Here is a 25,395-nt window from a genome sequence, read left to right as displayed (position 1 = left end):
GGGTCAGGGACAACGCGAGCGCACGACTTATAGGGGAGGAGGGCGGCGGATCAATGGGATGCTTGTTCCTTACAAGCGCTTTGTCTCATCTGGAATACGGGCGTTACATCCTTCTGTGGGGCGATGAGCATTGCATTATCCTACGCTCGGACATCAAATGACTACCTTCCCTTTACCTCTCCCCCATCGTCCCATTGATAGGTCCATCATGTCACACCTCACTCTCCGGGTAGACAGACAGCGCGGCAGAGATAGATTAAAAAAAACAGGGGGGCCTTTTTAAGCCTTTAACTCTGATGGAAGATTCTGCTGGAGGAGCTGCTGTTTTGTCGAGCTCTATCTGACCGAGATGGAGTAATTAAGATGGCTGTCAGGGGGCGTCACCCTCTGCATGACGCTGTGACGTCCCGCTGCGCTCCTCCAAAAAAAGGAGTGGCCGGTCGACTCCACTGCAGTTCCCCTCCCACCCCCCTCACCTCCCCCCCCCCGGGCTCGCTGCGTTCAGGGCGCGCGGATGACGAATCCCTCAGTGGCATATATAGCTCCCTCGCGCACACGTTACCCGACGCGCGCACGCAACGTTATTATGCGACACCCGCCCTGAGGCGCGTGTGACACATGCTAATGAGGCGGTGTCCCGCCAGCGAGCGGCGGCGCATCGCTACAGAAAGCAAAGTCATTTTCACCTCCATCACCCGTCACCGTCACTCTGACGGAGAGGAGCGGCAATCATCTCTTCTCCCACACTGTCAGGACGACTCACAAACCCCTTCTGCCTGGATGTGTGTGTGTCTGTGTGTGTGTGTGTGTGTATGTGTGTCTCTCTCTCTCTCTTTAAAAAATAAAAAATAAATCCACCGACACAAATTCCAATATTATATCTGTCAGCTGACATATGCAGCGGACAAAAACTAGTTCGCAAGGTCAGCGGGGTCATTTTAATCCGGAGGAGATGATTGATCCGGAAGGCCCTCGGGGCGGCGAGGTGCGGGGGTTGCAAACGCGGTGGCGGCTCCGCGACTTTCAGGTCAACGTCTCTACAATCAAACTCTCCAGGCAACTACCAGCTAGTATGGGGGGCCATGTGTACATTTATAACATAAGGCCGCCCTGTAAAATACTTCCTCTGGGTCAAAAGTTACATGCAAATATGTTTTTATTGTGTGTATGTGTGTGAGCATCTGTTAGACACCCACTCGGTTCTTTCCACTATGTGAAAACCCTTTCCAGTAAGGAATCAGTCAAGCCATAAGTTATTGCAGTTAAATGCTATTATAAAATGGGTGCTTCCAGCCAAGTGATCTGATTGGTCAAATAAGCATTGCAATTGTACTTTATGAGCCTGTTAAGTTTCAGCCGTGCTTTACAACCCTTGGGCTCTATGAATTTATGTAGAAGATGAAATGGCCGCTCAGCTAACTAGGAGCATCCAGCCGAGAGCGAGACACTTTCTTTTCTTGTTTATCATCCTTGTTCGTTAAAAGTTCCAGGCGTCTACCGCCAACTTTCTTTTCCTCACACTTCTGCCGGGCCGTTGTCTAAAAGATATGATATTCAAGAGAAGTGTGATGACGGCTGAAGTGGAGCAATTATGCATAATTAATGGCCCAGCAGGAAGCACCACTCCGTGCAGACTGAATTAAAGAAGATGGGGCTGGAGTGGAGGTGGCGAAATGGCAGTATTTTATTAAGCCGCAGCTTTTGTGGGTCACATTTGTCCGTCAATAATAGAGCAGGAAAACAAGGTTCCCTCTGCGCCCGCTGCCGGGTTTTTGTTTTCTGTAAAAGTGAAACGTTTTGGAAAAAATCTAATTTGAGTCAACAAAATGATGTCTATTTTTCAAATCAGAAGATATTCCTCTCAACCTTTTCATCCTTTTTTCCCCCCGGCCTTTAAATGTGACAGATTTAAAGAATCCAGTGACACACGTATTAGCCTGCATGTCGTTTTGTCCTGCTCAGAAGAAAGAGTCAAGGTAACTGGATGTTGTGTGTGTGCGAGAGGTGCGAGAGTCAAAAGATGACAAAAAGTATAATGTCTTCTGACTGATACTTGGCTATACTTGTATACTTTAGTCATTGTCCAAGTACGACTTTCTTCTGTCTACCTTCACGGAGATGATTATTATATTGATTCCCTACGGCAGCGTTTCGCGTTCGAGTCCCAGCATTACACACTTTGTTTTGCTGTTCTTAATGTTCTCATATATTCCCTCCTGTCCTACTCGCACACTCCATTGATTATATCTTATTTCCTCAATCTATGTCCACGACAGTCTTCTGCTATCCTCATATTTATACTCTGTGTTTACTTCATCGTATCCAGTTACTTTGTGCTGCGGAAAAGCTCAGTTTCCCGACAGAGATGATCTCATTTCTCCCTCGTCTCCCCATGAAGCTCCACTCTGGGCGACGGCACACCGTGTCTTTTATTAGGATTTATTGTACTGTAGCTCAGAGGTTTGGATTTTCTGCCTCTAAAAAACAGGGCAGGGTCTGTTTGCAGCCCTCGTTAGGGCTGTAAATGGGCAGCGAAATGCACTCTGACGTCAATCCATTAATATGATTTTTCCTCTTTCCAGACAAATCTCTTGATTAATTATTTTGACAACCTCGGTGGACGAAAGGCTGGTATTTTGAGCCCGTTATGTGTCTGTATTTGTTCGGTTTATCGAATGGCAAAAAGGATATTCTGCTGTGCTGTCAATTGTTGCCGTTTTCCTGTTTAATCCGAGACACGGGAGCCAAAATAGGGCTTGTATATTCCGGTCTTCATCGACGGCAAATGTGTCTACAAATGTTTGACAGCGCTGAACAAAAATCAGTGTTTAACTGTTCCACGCTGTCAGTCATTATATAAAGAACTCCGTCAATAAGATGTCTTCCGTGTTCTGGCTCTGTTTACTGATTGGCGCATTGGCTGTTTGGAGGGCGGCGATGCGCATGTTTAGATTAGGAACATCGCGAGATAAAAAAAATGGGAGAGTGTCATGTAATGCATCTCGTAATATTTTTACTCTGTAATTGACTCATCACCCGTCTCTCTACAGAGTCTCCACCCGCGGTGAAACTTCACCGTTTCCTAACACAAATTATTTTTTGTTTATTTTAAAGGACTACCAGACACAGTGGGAGAGCCGGTAATGACCCGCTGCCGTCTTCATCCAGCCGTGTACTCCTGCATTATTTACATCCTCCGATTTACACTACTATCGGTGAGTGTCATGGCGATGAGCTGCAGTTAGCGAGCCCTGTTATTACCGCGGGAGCCGTCCTCCCCTTTCCAACGGCTGTCTCTTGCCATGCCGAGCTCCCTCTCACGATAGGAAAAGTTCCCCTCAAATGTCGATGAGTCCCAAACTACTCGGAGCCCTGTGCTCGTGTTGGGGAGAAAACTCAGCGGATGAAAGGAAAGAAAGGACACTAGTGAAGCAACCTTGAGCGCACAAATGCACAAATAATACAGTTCCATAACCAACTCAGGTTTCCGATTTCAAGTGAACTCGTTCATTTTAATTAAATACCTGCTAAAATAACTTTTATGTGGTTCAAGCAGTACTCAGGAATACATAAATAAGAATATGGTAATGATTATTATAATTAGGGGCCTTGTGTGCCCAACTGAGATCTGACATTTTACCACTTAAAACTGAACGTGTGTCAGCTTGGAAGAAGAAAATCCAATTTGTTCTATGTGCTGTTTGACTAAAGAAGGAGGTTCATTTTGGTTCCCATTGCCCTTTTTACTAGGAACCGCGGAAGACTTTCAGTTCAGTAAGATAAAAACAGATATTGATTTTGGAAATGTGACTGAGTTTAAACATCCATCCATTCGCCCGCGAGACAAATGGAGAAAAAGGGTAAAACTGTCGGTTTCAAGCACTTATTCTCAGGAAGCATCTCATTTTAAAGTGGTCTCAGATACATTATACGAAATAACCAAAGTCCTTTATTCCCTTTAGCTCTGATATGTACCACTGGAAGATTTGGGTTTTGTGAAAAGGTAGTGTCCCATGAGGGATAGGCCTGGTGTTTGGTAAAAGAATAAAAGAACACATATTGAGAGAAGACCTGGGAACATAAAGGCAACCGGGCTGCCTGGAACGATCCTTCTCACCTATGGGAGTGCTGTGCAGCAACACCTGCTCCAGGTTCCGGCCGTCGTTGTAGAGGGCCAGGTGCCAGGTGAAGGGGTCCATGTACTCGATGAAGCCCGTTTCTTGGAGGCCGCTCAGCAGCAGGCCTTTGGGAACCTTGGCGCTGGAGACGGGGTCCGTCAGGGACCAGGGCAGCGCCTTCCCGTCCAACAGCTTCACAAAGTCGAACTGGACGCGGCGTGCGGGAAGACAATCAGACAACAGCATCCATCCAATTAGACGGAAAAGGCGTGAGACGGGAATTTGTCAAACCTGCATAATAGCAAAGGGTAAGGCCGGTCCATTGTGCAGCGGCGCGTGAGCTTTGTGAAAGCGCCAATTTGAACGCTATTGGAAAACTGCCTGCGCACGAAAAGCTGGGGAGTGACATTAGATGTGGATCTCAGATGCCAATAGCGCAACAGGCAACCCCAAAAAAATCAGAAGGAAGGGAAATCATCATCCATGTCAGGTCTGTCCTCCGCCAGACATGTTCCGCTGCAACAGTTTCACTCGCCTCTAATAGCGCAGGCAGACTTTACCACCCGGGTTTTCAAATGGAACAGACTATTACTTTGCTTGTCTAAGCCTCTCTGTGCTCCTTCCTCGCCCTCTTTAACTTCCCCCTCGTCTCACCCTCCCCTGCGCTCTAAAACCTCCTTGAACTAGGGAGTACTCGCTGAGCCTTATTCCCCCAGAGGGCTGTGTGTCACACTGGTGTCAAAAACAGCTAATTAGACCTCTTCATGCAGTCGAGAGCAGGGGCACACTGGTGTTAAAAAGCAGACGGCTCAGTGTGTGCGTGCGAGTTGTATACGTGCTCGTCGTGCGGCAAAGCGCTGCTCTACAAGGTGCAGGGCGCTGGCGTGTATTGTTTTGGGGAAACGTGGCGTTTCGTCGACACGGAGTTGACGAAAAGGGGCGAAATCGCAAGAACGACCCGCGTCCACGCGGGGAAAAAGGCGAAGTCGTCTTCTTCTTTCGATTCAGAAGCGATTGGTTCCATTAGACAGAGTATTGTGATTCGATGTTACCACTGCAGAGATACAGATGAATTAACCCTCAAAATGTTGACAAACATTAACATTTTGAGGTTAATTCATCAACCTCAGGAAAACGGTACGCAAAGTGGGATGACTTTGCTCAGTTTTCCAGTAATGTTTTACCCTGTGCTCTTATACAGTCAAACTCACCATTAAATCCTTCTCTTTTCTAAATATTCTGTTTCACTGGACAGAATAAGTACTGTATATTATATGGATTTGCCAACAGCGAATAAATGCTACATGTTCAACAGGCAGACAGTAATTCCTGCTCCACTCAAACGTTGATCTAATCAACAAAATGAAACTACATACTGTTTATTGACACCCCTGTTGTGAGATTGGCTGTAATACCAAATTGGTGATCACAAACCGGGCCAGAGCGGAAAGGAAGTTGTCTTTCTTACTTCCTACTGCTACACAAGCCCTGACCTGTCTGAGCCCAAATGCGGTTATGGAATCATATTTGTGAGCTAGCTACCTTTGACAATATACTTTTTAAATACCACATTTTCTGACTGAACTTAAATCTCTAACGCTCACTGACCTGCTCCAGAGCTTAGTCAGAGTGCACCGTACTTTCCTCCTGGTTAAAACACAGCCACCACAGAAACAATCATAAGGTTATTGGTCTGCCACAGTAATTACCATACAAACACTGTTACTGTGGGCCTGGTTTTGAACTGAACTGGATGTAAAAGCTTGAACCACAATACCATGAACCTACTGCTGAAGAGCAGCAATCACTGAAGGTCACGGTCTCACTTCAGCGCCGCGCTGACCTGCACCCGAGTGCTGATGTAATCCCTGAGCTTGAGAGGCTAGCTAAGGCCAGTGACTATGAATTTTTGAACTGTACTAAATTATTTAAAATCAGTGATTTGTAAGTCCTACTTGTACAATTACAGCCAATTCAACATGACTGGAAAGAAACCGGCCAATCAGAAGTGACACGCTGCTGTCTCCGTATTGGTAGAAATTGGGCCTGCGTTGAGAGGGCTTCGGAGCAGGAATGTCGATGAGAATGCCAGAGAGACACTATGTAAGGACAGATGAAAATGCATTCGTTTAGAAAGGAATAGATTTGTCTTTGCTTGAATTAAGTAATTATTCAAAAGACAATGTCTCTATAATTTACCCAACCAGCATATGGAATGTGCGCATTTGTCTTTGGGAGGGCAGAGTGTAGTCAGCTTACTTAAAAAACAGCCCCGGCGTGAACAAAAGGGCAGACAGCAAACGGTGCACTGGTGTGGATGTGGCGCGCGGCATTTCAGCAAAACTTGGCAAACAGCATGCTGCAACAGGAGCCGCTCTCTACCTGGGTGTGCGTGGGCGGTATGTTCCTGCGTCCGTACACCCCGATCAGCGCGTTGTGCGAGAGGGACAGGTTGAACTTGATGTAGGTCGGATGGTGCACGTTCATGTGAAACCTCCAAAAGAGTCCCGGCGGGATGGCCTGGCTCTGCTGGGTGCCGACGTCCACCTCGCCGCGGTCGATGGCCCGGCCTCGCACCCATTTCTCTGCGCGGGGAGGAACAAAACAAGACAAGAGAAAAACACCCTTTGTTGATATCGTTCGGTCCCATTCGACAGATCAGTCAGGTAAGACGGCGAGCTCTGCTCGGTACCAAAGGGAGCAATTAATAACCAACCTGCGAGGTTTCAAAAACCTCAGGGTCTGCTAATAAAAGAGACACTGAATGAGTGACCGGCGTGAAAGAAACATCCTGCTTTGGCAATCCTCCGGATCGGCTCTGCATGAAGATGAACTGCTTTAGAAAGGAAACGTTTTGTCTGGGAGCTGTCTACTGGGGCTTTGTCGTGTGCTATATTAGCATCCTCTAACAAGAAAGGAAGAGTTTGTGTGTGTCTGCGTGTGTGTGCGTGCGCGCGCGGGTGTGAAAAGGAGAAAGACAGAGAGGTGGATGACGAGAAATCGAGGAGGGCGAGGACATGAGCGGCGTTCACAAACAGCGGCGGAGATAGCGTCCTGAGTGGGAGCATGTCTTTGTGTGCGGAGAGAATGGGCCTTTCCAACAGTCCCCTGGCCATCAGCTCCTCTCCATAAGCCTTTATCAACCCAACTCGGGGCCCGCAGTCTTTTGTGCAGGGGGAGCGGGGCGAGGCTCTCCGGCCCTCTTTGTGTCGGGGCCCCTTTATGGAGAGATATATCTCTGCTTTTAAACTAAGATGGAGAAAATACGGTGACGGAGGGGGAGTCGATCGTTACGGCCACAAAAAGGCAAAAGAACAGTTAGGGGCAGATTCATGGAGGAGGCTGCCTGCTCTCGGCCTGCGATGCTCCATTACAGAGAGCCCCCGTGCCCACCCACAGGCCCGCCGGCGTACATACATCACATGTGCTGTCACGCAGACAGGCAGACATAAACGTGTTATAAATTCTCCCTCAGGATGTGTTTTAATAACTTTGGGAATCCAAATTTTTTTTGTTTTTCAACAAATACTTGGTGACAAATGATGGCAATCCCCATCGGCCTGAATGGCACTTTGCATTCATTGTTAAAAAGGAAAGATGATATTGCTAACGCACTAAGAGCCTAAATGGCGGTGAAATTCCAACTGCTAAATAGCAGAATGTTAGCAGATTCACGGTGAATATATTAGCACACTGCTGCTGTCAACATTCTGCTCCATTTTCCGCGTTAACATTCTCCCAAAACCAGAGCCACTGACATGGCTGGATCCTCCTTAAACCCTTCCTCACTTCTAACTTTAACAAAAACATCATGCTAATCAGAGGCGAAGCATTTGATTCTTCTTCTCATCTTCTGTCTGCGGCGCCTTTGGATAGTAACAAAGTCAATTGATTAATTTGTCAATTGATTGAACTTCACCGAGCTGCGGAAAAGACAAAGCGAGGGAAACATGAGACCGGAGCGAGCACAGAAAGGGAGTTCAAAATGGTTTGCGGTGAAAGGGAGACAAGAGACAGGTGTCCCGCGGGCGGCCTAAATGGTCCCCCAGCTAAAACATCGAGCCAACCGAATAAACGCAGCGTTCGTGCTCGCTATCTCTGCAGTCTGTTCCTTTTTATAGCTAATGCTGCCTATAATTGTTTTTTTTTTGTTAAAAGGCCAGCAAGAAGGAGAGCAGCCCTTTTATTCAGCGATAGATGAATGGGACGTGAATAGGGCCTGACAGTTGGCAGAACTCTGGCGGGCGGCTTGACGAGCAGGCCGGCTGGGAGGCTGGCGGGCAGATGAGCCGCCACGTCCCTCTGATGCTAATGACCGTACAGCGCCTCTCACAGTGTGACGCAACGCGGTGACAGAACGAGGCGCTCGGGGTCAGCCACGAGGACGGGTGGCTGGATGTCAGAGACAGAAGGTGGGGGGGGGGGCTGTAAAGGGATGAGGCGAGAGGAGCATCTCCAAGAGGAGGTGGCGTCAAGTTACAGCTGCTGATGCAAGAAAGAAGGATTAAAAACCTCTCTCTCGCTCTCTTTCTCCCTGAAGCACAACACTGCAGCTCAAGAAGAAAAGAACATACAAATCGGGCCATTTTGGGGGGAGTTCCCCACAAACCCCGGGGTGCCGGAGGCTTCTTCAGAGCAAGCCGGCCGCTCAGATTAGCTGCTGTCAACCCACGTGCTCCACCATAGTCCATTCTTACGAAGCCCTCTTTCAAAAACACCAGATTGTTTGATTCTCCTCGGCAGGCAAAAGGCAACACAAGCTCACAAACAAGCCGACATGTGAGGTGATGTTCCTTCACACCTTGATGTCTTGTGGCTCTAATAACCGAAAGGATGCTGGAAACATCTTAATTTGCGGTGGGTGACTCACAGAGAAAATAATAAATGAATGAATCTCTTGTGGGTTTCATCATTAGTTGGCAGCGAGTTCTTAGAGGCGAGATGAATTACTGTTGATTTCAAAATAAGATTGTGTAAAGCGGCAATGAAAGTGTTATTCATGTCTGCCATCAAGTCCTGCGCGGCCTTGATGGAAACGATAGAGGATCAGTGGGCTGGTCTGCTTAGAACCCACATTCTATACAGTAACCATTCTGCCTCAGCCAATTATTCTTTAGTGTGTGAACATAACGCACATATTGCAATTAATCCTCCTACACACACCTGAAAGGTTCCTACACCACAGGGCCTTTGGATTAGGAGCGTTTTAGACAGTCTCCACCTTTTCCGTTTCTGATGCCAAACTACCGTCTTCGTACTGAAGGGATTTAATTCAGTCAACCAAAGAAAAGAGTTCCCTTATTCAGCCTATCATTGTGCTTGATAATAAATTAAAAAATCGACAATGTCTTCTTATAATAAACAAATAAAACATTGAAAGCTTTATGCAGCATCTTTAATTACTCTAGTCTACTTACTTTAATTACTTTAGCCTATTTATTGTACACTGAAGTATGAACAATGCACTCAATGCCAACCGGTGCACACCTTCTCATATTCATGTTATTCACAAAAACAGGACAAGCCCGTCCTCAAACAGCCAGTAACAGCCCTCCCTATTGAAGTATACAGTGGATCCCTTGACCGATGACAATGGCTGTATTCCCATCATGCAAAGTGTGGGAACCACATCGGTGGTTTTCTTTATTTGAGTCGCACCAAGGGGAAAAACATTACGCATTGTTGCGTTTCCGTTGGGCCCGGTTTCTCTTCACACTGACATTTTACAAACAAACCAAAAGGAGCAAATGGGAAATGATACCGAGTGCAAAGCAGCGCTTGATTGGATGGAGTTTTTTCATCCTTCATAGTCACTTCCCACATGGGGAGTTATGCTTCTGACGTGTATATATATATATATATATATATATATATATATATATATATACACACTAAGCCCTTGTATAATAAAGTAGAAGCGGGGTTGGCAAAAGCCCCATTTGCAAACGCGTCAAGGAACGCTCGCAATGGCTCTGGCACACTTTTTAATGACCTTGAGTCTGACAGCTTTTAAGTTACTAATCAAGAACATAAACCGTGACAACATGCTTTTAAAGATGTCCTTAAATACAAATCAGTTCAGTGAGCTTGCTTCCTCAGCAAATGTATGAGGAGCTAAGCTTTTCAAAACATGCAAACGTCACATACATGCCATCACATCTGGTCTGTTTGCTTTCACACCAGCCAAAACGGACAAATACCAACCGGGAAAACACAGTTTATTTCAACCGAACCGAACGGGTTGGCCGTGAAAGAGCCCGAAAAGTCCGTCTTTTGTCCGTCTCTGGCTGTTTTGAGGGGTTGATTTAGTGTGTGTGGATGTGTGCGCCAGGCCAGCAAGAGAGATGAGCTACATTAGGCCTTGGGACACACGGTCTAATTAATTTCTCTTTCCTGCGGGTTATTCCGGTAAAACAATTACACCTGTAATCTATTTTCAAAGGAACTAAACTGTCCTTGCAATTAATGTTATTATCCCTCAGATTCAAATGAAGCGAGAGCAGACTAAAAGTGCAGGCGGGTCTTAGTGGCGGGACGCCTCTTGGGGGGATGGTAACAACTATGTGTGTGTGTGTGTGTGTGTGTGTGTGTGCGCGCGCGCAACGTGTGCATGCGAGCCAGTCGATATCGAAGCGTTCGGCTTGTGTGTGTCGTTTTTCACACACACATCGGGACAACATTAATAGTGTTCCAAATGCGAGAGAGATTGAGTTTGCCGCAGGATGAATAAAAATATCACAATGGGCAAGGTCTCTATAATTACTCGGATTCAATTAAGGGCTTTTTGAGCAGTTGGTTTAATAAGCTTTCAGCCTCCTCTCTCCACTGTGCAGCCTAATGAGTGTCAGTCAGAGTCAGGAGAAGATAATGCTCTTGGCCTCGGGGCCTTCCATTACTCTCTCGTCCTCACCTTCCCCGATCAGGGCCTCAGGCTGTCTCTGTGACAGACAGGGCTGCCTGTTCACACACTCATTCCCTCCGTGCTACTCTGAGTGCACTTATATGGTTACACCTGTAATATGTGTTGCATGAAATGACATACGGAGAAGACACTTGCGTTTTTCCTTCTTCTTTCTATTGCTTGGGCTGAAGCCCGGGGGGGATTCATGCTGTGAGTTATATATGGGTACAGATCAGAGCACAATCTTATTTTGTCATTTCCTTTTTGCACTTTTTAGTGGGGAGAACAAGGTAACTTTTGAATTACAAGGTGAAGATTTAAAGTGGTCACGATGACCTGTGAGCACTTTTTATTACAGAGGAAATATTCGCTCTTGGATTGATTCACTTTTAAACGCTCCGAGGTATCCAGTATTTATAGAAAAAAACTCTACAAGACTTTTGATAAATGTATAAAATGGTTTACATTAAGTTATTTATCAGTTTATTATCAACTCAATTTGTAAAATGAAAGCTCACTAAACCTGGTGAATAGTTTGCACCTTGGATGAAGAGGATGCAGAAAGCCTTGCAGACCAATTAATGTGGGATGGGATGAATGTGATGAATCCTTTGGACCAACCTCTCAACACCAAAATCTGTGGAAGTGGAATTGAAAAGCTTTCCTTAAGCAACAGACCAGAACACAGCGTTTAGTCTGAGCCAGAAGCTGTAAAAACCCTCATTATTATGGTCAGACGGCCAACAAACACAAAAACTTAATTTATCAACTCGGCCCTAAATCAAATTTTTATCAGATATTATGAAAAACCTTATATTCTGTTTTCCCCCGTGTAACTGCGAAGCCATGATTGACTCACTTTCGAAGAAACGTTAAGCATTAAGTGTTTGAGGAAACAGAAAGAAAAGCCTCAGCAACAGTGGAAACAGTTGTGGGCACTTGTTGGACGTGTGGAATCCACTGTCTGCCAAATTGTATTAAATACATTATCAAATAAATGTAAATGTATCTACCTTCATAATTTATGGCACAATAAATGTATTATTCTGCACTAAAAACGTCTATGATGCTGTACTTTTATATTGCAGTTAAAAGGAAGGCCACAGAGAGTAAAGTGAAGAACATCAAATGAGTACACAGACGTAATGGTGATAACGGTGATGAAGGGGCCCCCGTGAGATATTACCATTGCATTTTTTCTTATAGTTTATGCTCATCATATGTTACATAAGCCACCAGTTGCTTTTTGCCTTTGATATCAGAGCCCCAAGACGTCGTCTGCTTCTCTCAAATATTAAGAGCGAGCGCTACAAAGACCTCTGCGTCGGCAAAGTAATGTCGAATTTCTCCGGCCGCGCGCTGAGTGACGGGCCGAGACGCTGCCGCTGTTAGGCTTTCTCCACTTCAGACGCTGCAGCGTGGAGGAGGGGGGGGGGGGGGGGAGAAGGGGGGGGGGGGTCACTAAGTGATCTACACTTCCCTGTGTGTGTCTCTGTGCATGTGGGCGAGTACAGTGTGTGTGTTACATCCTGAGACTGCATCCCAGCGTGAGAAAAATCAATGAGAGCGGTGTAACAGGGACCCGTCCATCACAGGCACGTCCACTCATCTCCCCCACAGACAAGGCTCCTTTTCCCACATGCACGCATACGATTATGCACACTCTAGTACACACGCACACACACACAAACACCCCCCCCCCCCCCCACCCTCCCCCTCCACCCTCTCTGCACCCAGCCTGGAATATTGATGTGGTCTTTAGGGAGCCCTCCTCTCTGTCTGTGTCACATGCCATCTATCTGAGCAGCGTTTCCGACCACACCGCCGGATGGAGCGAGAACCATAACTCGACGCCGACTCCCTTTTTGTCTTTTGTTTTACGTGTCATCGCGGAGGCCTCAGACGGTGTTCTGCGGGCTCAACAACATTTCATCATCCTCACATTATAATGAGGCAATGCGCCGCTCTACTGTATGTCAGTTTGTATCACTTCGTATCATTAATACATCGGGCGGCCCGCGTTGACTGAAATATCATTCTCAAACTTCAATGTGCTTCATTAAGGCAGGGAATCCACTGACAGGAAATGTATTCTCTGGGCACTTCTGCTTTCATCTGCACCGGAGGAATTTCTCTCTCTCTCTCTCTCTCTTTCTGCGTGTGTGTGTGTGTGTGTGTGTGTGTGTGTGCGTGCGCTCGTATATGCATGCATGTCAAGACAAGGAAACAGAAAGAAAGGAGAGGGGAAAGATGGAGTGCACGCACATCAGCCTGAGGTTGATTATCATGGGGTGAGTGGCAATTAATGTAGCACTAATTAGAGAGGCTTTTATGTGTGGAGGGCTGAGAAGGGGCTCCTGGTGATCTGTGAAACGGCAGGAACGGTGGCGCCGAGAACATAAAACGCAGCGAGCGTGCGCGCCCCGACGAACCACAAGCCACGCGCGGATGGCGCGATGTGTCAATTAGCATCCAGCGATGTGCCGCAGGCTCCTCCTGAGGTGCGTTCGGGTATGTCGACATCAAATAGACAACAACACTAAAAATACACACCAAACAGGGATGCGAGCAGATTACTACCTTCCAACCATTCTCGTGAGCTTGTTTTATCTAATCCCCACTATGTCATCAGTTTATCTCAAAACAAGCAGGAACTGATAACTATCCTCCAATCAGTCTCCTCAGCTATATTTATGATGCGGTGTCTTTGTTTTGTAGATTAGAGTCACAGAAAAAGTTCTTTGATGAAGAAATTATAAAAATATTTTAATGGCAGCCATTATCGTCACAAGCGAGATGGATTTTGATGGATATCCCTAACATCCCTCAAAAAGATTGGTACCCATCAATCATTCTTCTCTCCTCCCATCGCCCTCCCCCTCCTCTTCCCCGCAGTGTCTAGTTGTTGTTCATCATCTCCATCACCCGCAGCCTCCCCTCACCATTCTTGGCTGTGTAATCTAGGGGATTGTGTGCTCCCTTGGTGTGAGAGGTGACGGCTACAGCAGGATGAGCGTGATAATCTGCCACACTGGATTACAGCCTAATCTCTAATCTCTCTGGCCCTCCTCCGTCCGGGGACCCCCCTCCACCGCGCCAATGTTATTAATCCGAGCCTGCCGCTGCAACAGCTTAGCTTTGCCCATTTTGATTTCCCGGCCTCCATCCGGCACGTAGAGCAATAGGAGTTGAAACAATGGATTTGTTGTGACGCAGCACTCGGAAGTAAATTCCTGTGAACCCTGCGCGCTCTATCGGAGGATTTAGCTACTGATGAGATCGTTAATCCTTGGGAATGTGAGGATTCATCAAGAATAGTTGCTTTAGGGATGTCCCAGGTTGCCTAAATTGCAGCGGGCTGCAGTTTGGCTTGCACATTCTCCACATAAGTGCTGAACATGGGCTCCAACGGCATCCCAAGTAATACCCATCAGGGCCAGACTAAGCGTGAAGGTTGCCTTGTCCTGCCTGACTTCATGACCCGGAACACTCACAATTAATGTCACATGTCATGGGGTTAAATTGCTGTCAGTAATTCCTCGGGCTAGTTGAGAGGAGGCCCGAGTGGAGGAAGGCGATTGCAGTCACATACGGGCTAAGAGGCAACATGATTAACCAATTACGTAGCCTTTATGACAAAGGAGTAATCAGCTCAAGGCTGATCTTGCGACTGATGTCTCTCTATCTATCGTATCGGGAACTTTCATCGTGCCAGTTGTGTGCGTTATGTATGCAAGCCGGAGTTCTGACGCAAAAAGGCTGAATGGAATCCATGCCAATGGATATATAGTCTCAACATATCCCAGTCATATTGGCTAAATACGCTTATTACATTTCAAGAGTATTTTGGAGTCATCCCTCTATTTCAATAATTGTGCTCCCATTAAATTCTGTAGCAGAAACGGTGGCGTCCGTTGAGAATTTCTATTAAATTAAGTTTGCAGAAATGAGAGAAACAGAAGTACAATGAGCTGAATATTCTAAGGAAAACTCTGTGACCTGATTTCACGTGTATGTATTTGAGAAATCCTCTGTTTGTGTGTCTGTGTTGCATTTAATTGAAGTAACTCACAAAACAGAGCCTGTTTAGTTAATCGCTAATGTAAGCAGACCAGGCCACTTGAGGTGCCTTTCATGACTTTGGAATGCAGACCTTTGACATCCAGTACTCATGACATCCAATCACAGGCAACAATATCACGTCCATCGCTCAAATATTATAATACATACATGTTACAGCAGAATCCAAACTAAAGAACTCGGCAGCATGTTGTGGAGCAGAGGTGAGCTCAGAACCAACTAGAGATGCGCTGTACCGCTCAAGCTCTCACAATGGCTACCGGATGGGAGTTTTGGTTCGTAAACCCTAAGCCGACATGGTGAGGAACATTCCATTTACCAATGTTGGCATTCCCAAACACCAAGTCACTAATGAGAGAAAAGTAACTATGAGTTGTATTGTGCTGTTTAAGTGACATACCTGCATCCTTTAGATGTAAATACTGTTTTAAACCGAATATGCTGGCTGCAGGCTGCACATTAGGCTACAGGTTCAAAGTTATTTGTGGTTCAATGTCAACCAACATGCTGATTTAAATAGTTTTAACTTCTAGAGCACTGCGAGTTGAAGTTAAGAGATGAACTGATGCAGCAGAAGTTATCAGCTTTTTTTATGCCCGTCATTCATCCCTTTTTTTAAAACCTGGCACTTAACAGTGAATAATGATGTCAGAGATGGGTCATGTAATGCTAATTGTGGCTAATATTGCAGCCTCGAGCTGCTAGCGTCAAGCAGTGATGGGATTCTTGTTGTTTTTATCTATTCTTCAGGTTTAGCCTTAGCAGGACTTATCAGACTCAGCCACAAACCTGTTTATAACGACTATTTTCACATATGCAGCTGTGCTCCCCAATACCAGTAAACAAACTTTGATGTGTAAAGTCAGTGAAGTTTCCCCTGAGACGGGAAAAAATATGACCTCAGATTTTAATGAAGCAGTAAAGGTAGCTCGTGTCAAAATGTAAAAACCATCCTGACCAGCACCTTGTTAAAGTCGAGGTATGGGTTACCATGGTAACTTGCGTCTTGATTTACTAATCTCCCGAAAATAAATTGTAATTATCCTAACATTTTAGTCCTTAGTCTGCATTATACAACAGCCTGCACATTTGACTAATTGCTTTTAAAATGTCCAATAAATAAACTAAAAGGGGCCACGCTAAGTGTTCATTCGATAGACATAATATACAAAAGTGAAAATGACTGTAGAGGACATCTGTTATCATGATCGTGTGTGTGTCAGCTCACCTTTGTCGCCGGCGTGTGTGTTCTCCGGGTTGAGTGTGTCCAGCAGGTGAATGGAGCTGGTGGGCCTGCTCTTGCTGCGGTCCTCCTGCTGATGGTCGGCCGAGCTCAGGCCGTTCTCATACAGCTGGCTCTCGCCGTGCCGCAGATGCCAGGTCAGACCTAACAGGTGGACCGCTACGCACACATACGCACAAAGACATGCAAACACAGGCAGAGGGAGAGGAAGAAACAGGGAGAAAATAGCTTTATTCCAGGCACCCAAAGAGGTGCGTCCCTACCTGCTTCAAAGTTCACACTTTTCGCTGCACTTTATGCGCTCAATGGTGGACAATTAGTAAACACACAAAGAACACACACATACAAACCCCTAACACATTTGCATCCAGTGGACCCGCACGCACGCACACACGCGTAAGCTGACACAAAACGCGGCAGCGGCGGGCAATTAAGGCAGATCTTCAGAGCTGGAGCCCAGGGCTGGCATTAAAGCGCTAACACACTCTTTTATGCATGACTAATGATGCTTTGAAAGCTGCTGCCGATTCACGATCCATATGGGCCTTTTAAACAACAAAGCGTATGGGAGGAGGGGAGGATACTGGATTTCCCCTCCCACTCATAAAACTGTTTACAGGGACAACAATTCGGCATGCCGTTAAATAAAAAACTACTTACACCTGGCCATTAAGGAAATTAATTAGCGCCCTGCAAGGCTGTCAATAAAATGTTTGGTAAAACATTCACCTTCCCTCTGAACAATCACCGGGTTCCGTTCATGCGCCGCTTTCGCTTTTCGCTTTAAAGAATCGGATAAGTAAACGGCCCTTTGGCGAAGCGAAAGGGAACAAGGCAAATGCAATAAATCATTGCGGGTTTTTCTCTCCTCTGACACATTCGGAGCATCAAACAAAGAGCGAAGCCTCAAATCACAAAGTTGCCATGTGCTGGTGGCAGTCGGAGGACGGCGGTTGAATGCAGATCAAGGTAAGGAACTTCTAAAGACTTCAAACATCCCGGCTGTCTGCTGATTGCTGACACCCCCCCCCACAAAAAAAGCACTTGACACGCCCATGCCGACGCTCGCGCTATAATGGCAATTAAAATGGCGTGACCGAACTTTGGTCGCGCAGGTACGGCGCTCGCACCTTCGCTCGTGGCCGCCTGACTGAAGAACACCTAATTAAAACACCGGATAGTTCAAAGCCAGTTTGCAGTTACTTCATGTTGCAGAAGCACAGACAAAAGGAAGAGAAAGTAAATCTATGACGAGCTCAGAGAGTGGAAGCCAATTTGGCCCCGAATCATCACACTTTGACCCCTGACTCGCCCATGAGCTGCGGTCCTCTCTCACTGACTGACCGCGAGGGAGACGCCCTGCATCATTTAGTGCAAACTAATTGAACTGTGAGCCTGTGGCGAAGCACCACACGGACACGGGCAGATTCCCCACATCACCGGGAGGTTTTTCCTTTCTATTTGATTTCCCCGTCACTGTAGTTTTCTCATTTCCCTTTCATGTGCGTGGGTGTGGCAAGGGTGTTGGTTCTTATTAGCACATGTGAAAGTAGTTGTCATAACTCATTCCGTTGAAAGGGGAGGGGGGGTGAGGGGGGATTGAATATTCGATTTAGTTTAGTCTCCAGCAAAGTCCCTTCTGGTTGTCTGGTGCTGTCGTACCAGTACCAGGGACTGGTGGGAGAAGGTGGAGAGAAAGGCCCAGATAAAAACATGCTGACGATGAATCCCATTTTGTGTACGCTGATAGGAGCTTTAGAGACAATCCCACGGAGATTCCCTTCAGACCTCATTCCGTTATCGCCTCTCTTCCATTAGGACGAGAACACTGTGATCCTCGCGGCGCTGATCTCCGCCAGGTGTGTCTGCAAATGAGCGAACGCGGTGAACTTGAGCCAAGATTACATCCGTGTGCGGATGGAAATTGATCGATAATGATGGGCTTGTTTTGTTCTCATGAGCCCTTACTGCAGCGGTTCCAATCCAACCCCTCGTCCTCTCGATCTGTCGCCCCCCTTTTCCTGCTGTCCACCATTAAATAAAAGGCAAGCATGCCAAAGTATATATTTTAGAAAGGAACACTATAGGCCAACGTAGGCGTGAACATTCCTAATCCGTAGAGCTCGCTTGTCGAGTTGTTGATCCTTCAGTAGAGTTTAAAGGGGAATGGGGAGTCGATCTAATGAATCGCCGCAGCCACGAGAGGTCCTCGAGTTATAAACGAAGGCAAAGGAAATATTATGCTGATGGGACCAGTAGTATGTGGGATTAGCGGCGGACAGACACACTCACGCATGCCCGAGGCGACCGAACGCATAATCTCCTCTCAGGCTTACGCAGGACGGCGATAATTAAACATGAAATATTGTGCCGCACCTACAAATGTAGGGTTGTGCGCTCCACCGCAGTTTGCCTGCATTAAATTACGCGGTGGAGTGAAACAACCTCATCAGAACTTATTCCAGAAACGATACGTTTAGAATTTCCGCCATTCGCTCCCTCGTGCTCCATCCTCTGATTATTTCCTCTCAAATGGATTGCTTTTCTCCAGTGCCCCCCGCCCCCTATACCCCCCCCCCCCTCTCCACCCGGCGCCTACGTTAGCGTAAGTGTTAGCCACTCCTGTAATGACTCGGCGACGACGGTCCTCGCTTCTCCTCCTCACCACTCCAGCCCTCCTCAGCAGCCCCTCAGACCCTCCTCATCCCGCTCCTGCTCATCAGCTTCTCTCTCGCGCTCTCTTCTTCCATGGCTGTTGACCTTTTGCTTGAACACTTAGCATCTAGGGCCACAGAGCACGAACACACACACACACACACACACACGCACTGAGGCGAGGAGAGTCAAGGACCTGGTAGCAGGATGAGAAGAGGGTGGTGGTTGAGAGCGCAAGTTTGTGTGTGTCGGCTCTTGTGATTTTGAGGGGCCGACGTCCTCACGGCAATATTAAGAGTAGAGATGGGATGTTTGTTTTTTTCGTCACTTGAACCAAGTTAATTCGGGGACTTTCAAAACTGGGACGTTAAGGAGCGACCGGCAAGGACAACCAAGAGTCTCCCTCAATCGCTGGAGGTGACGGCTTGAATAGAGTACAAAAGATGAGCATCTGCTGAAGGTGAAGGTTCGTTCTTAACCGAAGAAAGAACATTCGTTAACAGAAATATTGAATAGAATTCAAGGTCTTCCAAGGTCTTTTTACTTACTTTTTCCAGGTGGAATGCAAAGACTGAGTTTGAGATTGAGTCACTGTTGTCATGAGAGATATTGTTGTTGAAAATGCTGGTGAGTTGCATTTTGTGCGTTAGCGTCCCTTCGGTTGGATAAAAGGTTCAAATATAGAACCATGGACAGATTCAGCCTTTGTATATGGAACGAGTAGCACAGGATTTTTCAGAAATAAATAAAGATAATTCAAACTGATGATGATAACATGGCAGCGGAGGCAGCGTACAGGAAAGGTTTTCTACGTTTTCTTGTTTTGGAAAAAAATGTATATTGCTGATTGTATAGAAACTGACAGGAAGGGAAGAGGGTCCAACTAGTCCAGGTGAAGTGGGACAGGGGACCAGCAGTAATGACTTGGCTGTCACATTGTCAACATCATTAAAAGAACAATCTAACATTGAAATGTACAGTTGCAAAAAATACATAAAGAATCAGCCGATCACTTCATGCTTTAAAGAATTCTAGAATTTTTTTTAAACCTTTGCAAGGCCACGAAAAAAATTACATAAACGCGCTCATAAGAGGACACGCTTTAACTTTCACCCCCCAATCCCCATCTGTCTATCCATCCCTCTCTAGTGTCCATCTTTCTCTCCGGCACTCCTGCAAAAAACACGCACAGCAATCAGAAGCTGGAGAGAGCGAGAGCGAGAGAGAGACTCCGAGCGAGTCCAGTCATTATAAGGGCAGCAGCAGCGGCGGCGGCGCAATGGCGACAGCGAGCAGCAGTGCGGCGAGCTAACGGGCCGCAGCTCTCGCGCGCATGAATCATTGATCAGTGTGACAGTGAGACGACTGCCAGACGTAAAAGGACTGCACAGCTGTGAGAGAGGGAGGGTGGGGGCTCTGTTGCTGAGCCCCTCGCTGGCTGCCGGCTTCCCCGCCGAGGTGGAGAAGTAGTCGAGAGAGAAGGGGGGGGGGGGGGGGGGGGGCCTTGATGTAGCTTCTTGCAGGCTGACTCAAACTACCACGGAGAGAAATGAGAGAACAGACGAATCCAAGCTGGTGGGAAAGGACCTCTCCTTTGCGCCTCTTCTTTTTGAACAGCTGGGATGCAAAAGGCGTTGGGATGCCACCCGTGTCCTTTTGTGTAATTTTTATTGCTATAAATGTCGACCCTGAGCATAGGGATTCTTAGCATTGCTTGCTTCAGATAGGCATGGTTCCTACGTAGCAGACTTTTCATTGAGTGGAAGCAAAAATAATAGTAGCTTGCAGTTGCTGCCACTATTGTTGGTGTCGGGCATTGGTGTGTGTGTGTGTGTGTCTCTCCAGATTAGATAGAAGTGATTGCGGGCACCAGTGATGATTAGGTTTCACACTCGGGGAAGGAGAAGGAAAGAAAAAGGAGGGGACCGAGAAAATTGTGGTGTTGTTCTGTGTGTGTGTGTGTGTGCATTCCTGTGAAATGCCTACGTTACACTATACATGCCGTTATCTGGTGTTTGTCGGGCTGCGGGGCACAATGGGTGTGATCGACTGTGGATATACTGTCTTATCGATAGCTATCACAGCCAAGGTAGCACTGCAGTTGGTTAAAAATGATTTATCAATACCCTCGCACAAGCGGAAACACACCCCGGCTGGGTGGACCTCTTGGCCGGCGCCCATAGAGAACCCGTCAACTGTATTCCATCTGACCACCAAACACTTTCCAGAGCATCAGTCATTCGACTTTACCACGCACTTTAGCGCGTACAGTGAAAGCAATTTCTCACCCCGGGTTCTGCATGGCTGTGTCAGCCTCTAGCTAAGCCACGACTTCTGAGGGACGGGAGAAAGAAGAGAGCGGGGGGTGGGGGGGGACGCAGGGTAGTCCAAAAAAGGGAGGAGAAGAGTCAAAAGGGGGCAAACAAGTGTGAAGGTGAGCGAAGGAGAGGGACTTCAGAGACAACAAAACAAATCGGTGTCTAAGTCGGCGTTAAAGTGGAGACTGAGAGAGCATGTCCCCCCCCCCCCCCCGACAGCCAAGTGGATTTGTTCGTCATATCCACAAACCCCTTGAAAGCTACTAATGTCATCACTGTTTAAGAGCAAAGTCTTTTGCTTGAGTTCAAATGTGTGTGTGTGTGTGTGTGTGTGTGTGTGTGGGCTGCATCGTCAGTGTGACCTTGCTAATCTGGAACTGGAAGTACTTGTTTGGATTAAGAAAAAAGCAGTAAGAAAAGGAAGGAGGAAATGACAAACGGAGGGATAAAGGCAGAGCGGAGGTGGCGTCACACTTCTCCAATGATGTGATTTGCCGTGTGGCCGGGTGTTTATTTACCAGCAAAACTCGCCGTCACCTAGTAAGTCACGGTATAGCGACGGTGCAACGAGTACACATATCCGCTCCTTGCGTCTCTTTGTTGTTCCTTCAATTCTAATCACGCCTTCTCCCCCTTTCCTGTCAGCCCCCCCACCCCAACCACCTCTCTCCCACTCGCTGTCTCACTTCTCCTGACTCATGTTGCAACAGACTGAATACTGTTACACCGGAGGAGGGGGGGGGGAGCGGCGCCATGTTGGACGCCCCCCCTCCAATGTGCCGGCTCTCCATGCGTCCGCGCCTGTCGCTGCATTTGCGTGAAAGTCGTGGGGAGGCCGAGGGATGAAAAGTTCCTGAGCGTGTCCACGTGTACACGTCTGAGAGCGCGCACTTGCGCGCTGAACTATCGGCGCAATTGAGGCTATTTTCGCTGCAGCCTCGCTGACCTTTTGGAGACATTTTACCAAAAGCGCTCTCTCGCTATTCAGAGCTTTCTGACCGCAGTCTGTCTGGTCATTTAAAGCAATTTTACCAAAGGGTCCTGCAGCTGTTAGGGCAGTTTTAGCAAAGGCCAGCGGGTTTCTTAGGGCTGAATCAGACGACCGAAATAGAGGAGTGAAAACAAAGGGGATCTGGACCAATCAATACCGACCCCAATGAGGCATGAAGCGGCCGGCTGAAAGAAGCCGAGGGGGGTGAGGAGGACGCACACGCACACATACACACACACACACACACACACGTAAGCACACAAAAGGTCCCAATCACAAAGGTAGCTATGCACTTTCATGTGCGCGCGCACGCGCTTACACAAACACACACTTTGGTTCAATACACACGCATGAAAGGGTCACTTTTTTCCCTTTTGTTTGGTTGTTATATTTGTTTAGTTTCTTCTGATTTCTCTCAGCATAAATTTCTGTACCCAAAAATATGTATTTTTTCTTTTCAGCAAGAACACTGAGCAACACCCTAGTTTACAGTAAACAAGATCAGGAAAAAGGCTTCTATGAATAGAAAGTGAAGAGAAAAAATTCTGAAGCAACACAAATGTGTTGCTGGTTACGCATCACAGTTAGAGGGAAAAAATATGATTTTAATAACCTGGTGGTACAATAGCGAAATCTTTTTTTTATTTCTAATTCCTTCATTCCATGAGAACGTGAAAATAATAATCACATACATACACTACCTTAAAACCAACACATATGCACGAGTGTGCTGTGATTGAGTCGCCGTGTGCCAAACCCACATGTGTGTGTGTGTGACAGGTTTGTTTTTTTTAAACCAGTGCCCTCCTCACAGGAAGGCTTACAGCTTCCAGACCCTACTGGAAACAAGTTATAGCAGCCAATCTTACCCTCTCAGCCCCGCTGAGTAGATAATTGGTTGCCAGTTGCCGTCCTTGACAGAACTGCACAATGAAGACGATTGCTGCTGATCCCGGGCGAACAGACGGCCGCCCGTTGCAGAAAGCTTCCTCGGGGAGACGGTAACGTTTCATCATGACGGGCCCGACTCGACACCTCAGCGGCTTTGTGCCGAAACCGGATTCGCCCTTCTGGCTTTACCTCAATCTATGGCCTCCTGCCCATCACCTGCCAGCAAACCGGACTGCAATTCTGTTCAGTCCGCTGAGGTTTATTATCATCTCAGCCAGGTAGTTTCCACACTTTTGCATTCATTATATCGTGCTTTTTACCGCCTACCTATTGCTTCAGGAACTGATGTCTCTAAATGTTTGAAATCTTGTGAAGCATTTCTTCCCACTCAGAGCAGCCATCACAAAGTACAGTATGTGTGCGATGGCCTGCAGACTGTGCTGTCTGATTGCACTCGGGGCACCACTCTGACTGAATAAAAGTGGCAGATCTTCAGCAGAGTGAATCAGCACATTTCGGCTTTTCCAATTTACTGCAGACTTGGGACTATCCTTTTCTTTTGGACGTGTCTTTTCTTCCACAAGGCTTTGTTCAGAAAAAGGCTTTGCTCCTTTGTTACCCGGACCTCCCGTCTTTTGGTTTTCTACACTTACTTAATTACTTTGCTCATACGGACTGAATCGGAAACTCGTGAAAATTGAGTTTGATAAGAGGATTTACTATTGCTATTCTTTAGATGAAATGGTTGCAGCCACCAAGTCTCGATTTACCGTTGGGAATTAAACTGAAAGAATGAAAAAAGGGAAAAGCATGTTTTTTCCCACCTGTATTCTTAAGGAGGTGTGTGTTTACTGAAACACTGCAACGGGAGCTCTGGTGCTTGAGATGGACACAGCTCGCCGGTTACGGGGAACCCACCAGCCTCCGACCAACGCAGCCCATGTTCCCTCAGGCCTTCCAGTAAGGTTGGGGAATACGACAATATTTACTGTGAGACAAAACAGATTAGTCTACAGTAAGCCTTGCGGTTAAACCACAACGGCAGCCGCCACTACGTAGAGACAACAGCTCCCTCAATCCAATATCATGTACACAGTGATTGTTTTTTTTCTAATCGGCGGATCAAGGGTGCTGCTTACTGTCCTTACAAAACAATCCGAATACTCTAGTGATGCATATATTTTTGTTCAATTCCCACCAAGCCGTTAGGCCTTTTCCATTCTAGACGAGAGTAGAGGTTACTGACAGCAACAATAATGGCGGCTTCGATCTCTTCCCAGGAAGCCATGACAGTCATTCAGCGTGCACAGTAGCAGGTCCCTCAAACTGCAGCGGCTAAATGGAAGCCATCCGTCAATAACTTTAATGTTCAAAGGTGTGCTTTTCCTTCGGGGGTGAGTCAAAGTATACTTGTGTCTCTCATATGAGTCGAAATCTGTTAAAGGCTTCTTTTGACAGTAGCTCAAGCATTTCTGAGACCGCATGGAGGCTTATTGTGTTCCATAGTAAAATATCAACTGCATTAAAAGGTGGACATACCATCTAATAACATCATCGCTTTGCGTAATCTACCAATTTGGATTCACAATTAGAAGGCCTTCCTTGGCTCTATTTATAAGTAATTAAAAGTGAATTGTTAGTTTTGCGTGCCCTCTTTATTTTTCTTTCTAAAACGGCTTAATGGACTTTCTGTCTGGATCTCATAAGTAGACAAATTCCCAATCTAAACACATGTCCACAGCCAACAGAACGAGCTGCTAACGCAAGCTGAACACCTTCAAATGTGTTGCTAATTATGTAGTACAATATTTTCCATAAACCTGGAAAGAAGAAAACTAACAATTTTAGCAAATAGTATTTTGATGGCCACCTACAGCTTTCTGCCATTCCACTAATATACTCGCAGAATGAAATTAACCGTCACTTTTGAGATTAATACAAATAGGAACGTTACTACCAAAACCATGTTTTTCTCCTCACTGCTTTCTTTATGTCTAAGGCAACATTTTCCCAAATTATTTTAATTCAAACATGACTGATTGATCCACCTCACAAGGTGGTTAATGATTGACACGATTCGTTTAACATAGATCACCAATAGCCCACAGGTGCAGTTTGATCGGTTACACAAAGATACCAACAACCACCACGACCTTTTGTGTGACTGTTGGAAGATGCAGCAATGAACAAGGCAAAGA

General features: G+C 46.6%; 1 protein-coding gene across 2 annotated transcripts in view; it reads right to left on the bottom strand.

The window, feature by feature from the left end:
• The window catches only part of tenm1 (teneurin transmembrane protein 1), a 149,346-nt gene that overhangs the window by 60,679 nt on the left and 63,272 nt on the right, over positions 1 to 25,395 (bottom strand). For both annotated transcript variants that reach the window (XM_078101485.1, XM_078101484.1), the window contains exons 6-8: positions 16,328 to 16,501; positions 6,501 to 6,703; positions 4,118 to 4,325 (exon numbers count right to left, since the gene is read on the bottom strand). In XM_078101485.1, coding sequence (XP_077957611.1) covers positions 4,118 to 4,325; positions 6,501 to 6,703; positions 16,328 to 16,501 — 585 coding nt within the window. The remainder of the gene's footprint in view (positions 1 to 4,117; positions 4,326 to 6,500; positions 6,704 to 16,327; positions 16,502 to 25,395) is intronic.

Source organism: Gasterosteus aculeatus, chromosome 4 (assembly GCF_964276395.1).
Source record: "Gasterosteus aculeatus chromosome 4, fGasAcu3.hap1.1, whole genome shotgun sequence".
Lineage (NCBI taxonomy): Eukaryota > Metazoa > Chordata > Actinopteri > Perciformes > Gasterosteidae > Gasterosteus > Gasterosteus aculeatus.
The sequence above is the reverse complement of the archived record's forward strand: the minus strand, read 5'-3'. Positions and strand labels throughout refer to the sequence as shown.